Genomic DNA, 4,098 nt, shown 5'->3' on the forward strand with positions numbered 1-4,098 from the left:
CATAGTGGTATACCTCAAGACCCAAACAATTCTTGCCAGGCATTGATGTTGGATGCTACGGACCCTCTTGCACAAGTTGGTCCACTTCCGTGTTACGATTCTGGCGTGAAACGGCAGCCACTTTAAGCCCACGGTGAATTCTTGATGCTGCAGATTGCTCGTCCAGATTAGCGATGGAGGTAAAAAATAGCCCCGCATTGGAGGCGTTCTGGTGCTGACGTGTAATCGGGGCGCCAACAAAGCAGTTAAGTGCGGCTTCTGTTCTCCCTGTGTCCATAAAACGACTGCTCCACAGACTGTCTCCGAGGAAACCCGACATTATGTCGGGTGCGAAGAGGCGGTTGACAGCCGTCCGATCATCACCCCGTCGGACGGCCCGAGTATCCTGCTTCCTCACGGGCCGTGGTCTCCGCCAGAGCGCCGCATGTCAGCCGGGAGCGTCAGCGGGATCCCCAAGGTGCGCATCGTCCTCCTGACGAGCGTGGCCCTGGCAATGCTGTTGCTGATTGGCGCCGTCGCTCTACTGGCTCGGCTGAAGCCGGAGGCTCAGCGATGTAGCTCTGCGGCGTGCCACTACTACGCGACACTGCTGCGGGAGGTCCTGAACGAATCCGTGCCGCCGTGCCAAGACCTGTACCAGCATGTATGCTCTCGCTGGGACGCCCAGCACTCGTACTCTGTCAGGAAGTACGTCTACAACCGGTGAGTCGGTCAAGAACGGACCACGGGGCAGTTCTCACGCTATAAAAGCTGGAGTGTATACTCTAGTAAGGCTCAGCATTCAGGTTATAAATTGATTCATACTTGGTCCAATATTTAGGCCATTTCCATGGATCAAAAACGAAACCCACTGATACTAGAAGGTCGCTCTTGTAAATCAAGCTGCCTGCGTTTCTTGAACCGCATCCTTTACAAATGTTGCTGTTAGAAATGCTACACGCGGTGTCGCTATACACTGCACCATGAAGGGGGCTCGAAAGGATTAACCTCCTCTCCACGGAAGCTAACCAATTCGCTCGTTCTCATCAACTCCTAGATTTGAAATTTTGCTGATTCGTCTTGAAGTAATATTTACATGCTGACAGAAAAATTTCTTTGGTGCATAGGAATCGGCAAAAACAAGTACGCTAAGAAAGTGGCGAACTACAATGAGCATGCTCCTGACTGAGATCTGCTTGTTTGTAATTTTCTACTTCTTTAACATTGTCATATAAAAGGAGAACACTGAAAGCACGAAAATTGATATAGAGAACTGCGTACTTCTCGCCGCGTTGCGCTGAATTATGACCTAGAGAGGAGACAGTGCGAACACTAACTACGTAGCAAAAGCACGCGCTTAATACAAACAGATGAACAACAGTAATAATTGACGATTGCACTAAAGAATGACACATATGCTTACAGTGATAAAAAAGGGAAAAAGGAAAAATGATTTGAACTTTAGACTATATAGACTTGAAGTGCAGAAATGCGTTTCCTTTTGCCCACAGGAACTTTGTGTGCGTGCGTCGTTGCGTTGAAAGGGGGCCACTTAATTCTTCTGCAGATACATGGCGACACTGGCGTTGAATCTGGAGGCGATGGCCGTACCACAAAAGCGGCGGACGGCAATACAAGAGGCAGCTATGCTCTACCGTTCGTGCACAGACGTCTACAACGGGGGCAGAGACAACACTGACGAAGCGAAAGCACTGCTGCAGAAATTCGGTATCTCGTGGCCCGTTGTGAGCGCACCGTCCAACGTCCTTCGCATACTGTCCTCAGTGTCAGCCACGTGGTACTGCGGAAGCGTCCTGCGTTTCGAGATTTCTGCTCTCGACAAGCGCCTTACCATAACGCCTGCGCCCTTCTTTCAATTCCTCATTGAACGCCGCGCGCAGCTGCTGCAGAAAGGATGGGACGAGGAGCGATACAGGGGCCTCTTCGAAGCACTGGTCGAAGCCTTCGCGCTGCCGGACACCGGGCGGCCGTTGACTTTCGAAAAGCACGTGATGATCGAGGGCACCGTCTTGCTCTTACTGCGCAGTGCATTCACCGCACCCTCCTGGAGGACCATACAAAATGCTACTCTCGATGACGTCGTCGACATGACGCAGAAAGCTAAGCCGCGCAAAGCATGGGAAGAGGAGTTGACCGCCGCCTTCAAAGCCTTCGTCGACGTCAGCTTCGTGGTGGCTGTGGAGAACGTGGGCTTTTTCCTGGCGTTTTTTGATCTTCTGAGGCGGCAGGGCGAATATATACTCGCCTACTACGTCGGCTGGGACGTCGTCCAGTTGCTCGCGCTCGTGTCGAGCGCCGATCTGATCCGCCATTACTTTGTCGTCGGCGATGAAGCCAAGGAAGGTCACGCCCTCTTCTGCGTCAAACTGACGTACATGTACATGAGCCCTGTTCTTTACGCGAGCTACGTGAGGGATCACATCGGCATCGACGTTCTCAGTGACGTAGGAGATGTAGCGAGGAGTATAGAGAAGGCTTCTTGGGACAGCGCTACGACATGGTGGCAGAAAGCTTCGATTGCGGCTAATCTGTTGAGTGGTAGGAAGCTCGTTGACTACCTCAACACCACTAGAAAATCTGACGTGTCAATTATCAACCAGTACACTCTCATTCCAAAAATGAGCGACAATATTCTAACCAACATGCGAGTCGCGACGTGGAGCCGCGCTGTTGGCAGCATTCGCACCAGCGTTGCCATCATGATGGAGGACGGAAGAGTGCGCTTCTACCACTTCAGTAACGGTACTCTGCAGCTGCACCCCATCGCTTTCCAGGAGCCGTTCTACAGCAGCGAGGCTCTGCCCGCCATCAAGTACGGCACCGTGGGAGCCGAGATAGCCTACGCCATGGCATCGCGGGTGTTGAGCATTGCGCTTCCTTCTAACGCCGAGCTCGGCGAGGCCCTCCGACCCAGGCTAGCGTGCATATTCGGCCACGAGCTCGCTACAGCCGAGCTACGTGTCGACCAAATCGAGCTGCTGCAAAGTCTCACGTCGATACGGATTGCGCTACGGGCATACTTGGACCGGTGGCGGCCGAATGGTGGAAGGCTGCGTGATTACGGACACTTGTCGGGTGCGCAGCTGTTTTTTCTCTTCTGGTGCTTCGTTCAGTGTGGGGTGGAGGGTGGCAGCAGCGTCTGTAACGATCCGGCGCGTCTCACAGCTGGTTTTGCAGATGCTTTCCGGTGCGCAAAGAACAGTTCGATGTTCACTGGGAAGGACTGTCGCACTTTTGAACCCTGAGGCTAGAAAAGTTATGTGTGAAAGTTTGAAAGTTATGTGTGAGGAATTACGTCGGTGGCTTCCCACGCTTTGGACACCGGTTGATGGATAACCGAGAAAAAAGTTATGTGCTGGATGCTTAGTTTTGTGCGGACCGGAAACGTCCATGTGTCCGTCCTTTAGAGCGTTCTGTGAACATCTTTAGTGTATTGCACACTTTACTTCGTGTGGCTTCGCTGAAGCTATACTCGTTACTGAACCGTTCTCTTGCATGTTTAGTGTTCCACATGACGTGAATTACAAGCACAGGTAGCCACCGCTGTGGCTCTGTTGTTATGGTGCTCTATTGTTGACCCGAAAGATGCGGGTCAAATCGCGCGTTCACGGAGGTCGCACTTCAATGGAGGCGAAATGCTAGATGCACGGGTATTGTGCAATGTCAGAGCACGTTGAAGAACCCCAGGTGGTCGAAATTTCCGGAGCCCTTCACTACGGCGTCCCTCATAGCGTGAGAAACCCGATAAATCCAAAACCAAACAAGCACCGCTGTGCTACGAGAAGGGCTCACTCTAGACAGATAGTTTCTTCGTAAACGGCGAAGATGTCCAATGTCTCTAGCCTTCTGATAGTTGCTACGCCAGTAGGTTCTTTAGGTGTCTGTGTTAAGTATCAGGGACATTTATTTAAAACGTTCGAGTTCAGTCACCGACCTAAATGATTCGCACTAAGAGGTGCGTCGTTTTCTCGCAAATGACAGCCTTATTTGCCATTCTTCTCACAGAGGCTGAAAAAGCTGACGCTCGAAGAAATATCTCAGCGTGAACTTTGCGGATGTTAGTCGTACGCCCTTTATGAGTGGTGGGAATGAACCGCA

The 4,098-nt window shown here is 51.7% G+C and overlaps 1 protein-coding gene across 1 annotated transcript; it reads left to right on the plus strand.

Moving 5' to 3' along the window:
* The first annotated feature begins 302 nt into the window (after positions 1-302).
* Positions 303-3,295, plus strand: LOC144094518 (neprilysin-1-like). Its single transcript, XM_077628435.1, has 2 exons — positions 303-702; positions 1,547-3,295. Exons 1-2 carry the CDS (start codon positions 425-427, stop codon positions 3,243-3,245), a joined length of 1,977 nt encoding a protein of 658 aa, XP_077484561.1. The 5' UTR covers positions 303-424; the 3' UTR covers positions 3,246-3,295.
* Positions 3,296-4,098: the final 803 nt, after the last annotated feature.

This window comes from Amblyomma americanum, chromosome 6 (genome assembly GCF_052857255.1).
Source record: "Amblyomma americanum isolate KBUSLIRL-KWMA chromosome 6, ASM5285725v1, whole genome shotgun sequence".
NCBI classification, from domain to species: Eukaryota; Metazoa; Arthropoda; class Arachnida; order Ixodida; family Ixodidae; genus Amblyomma; species Amblyomma americanum.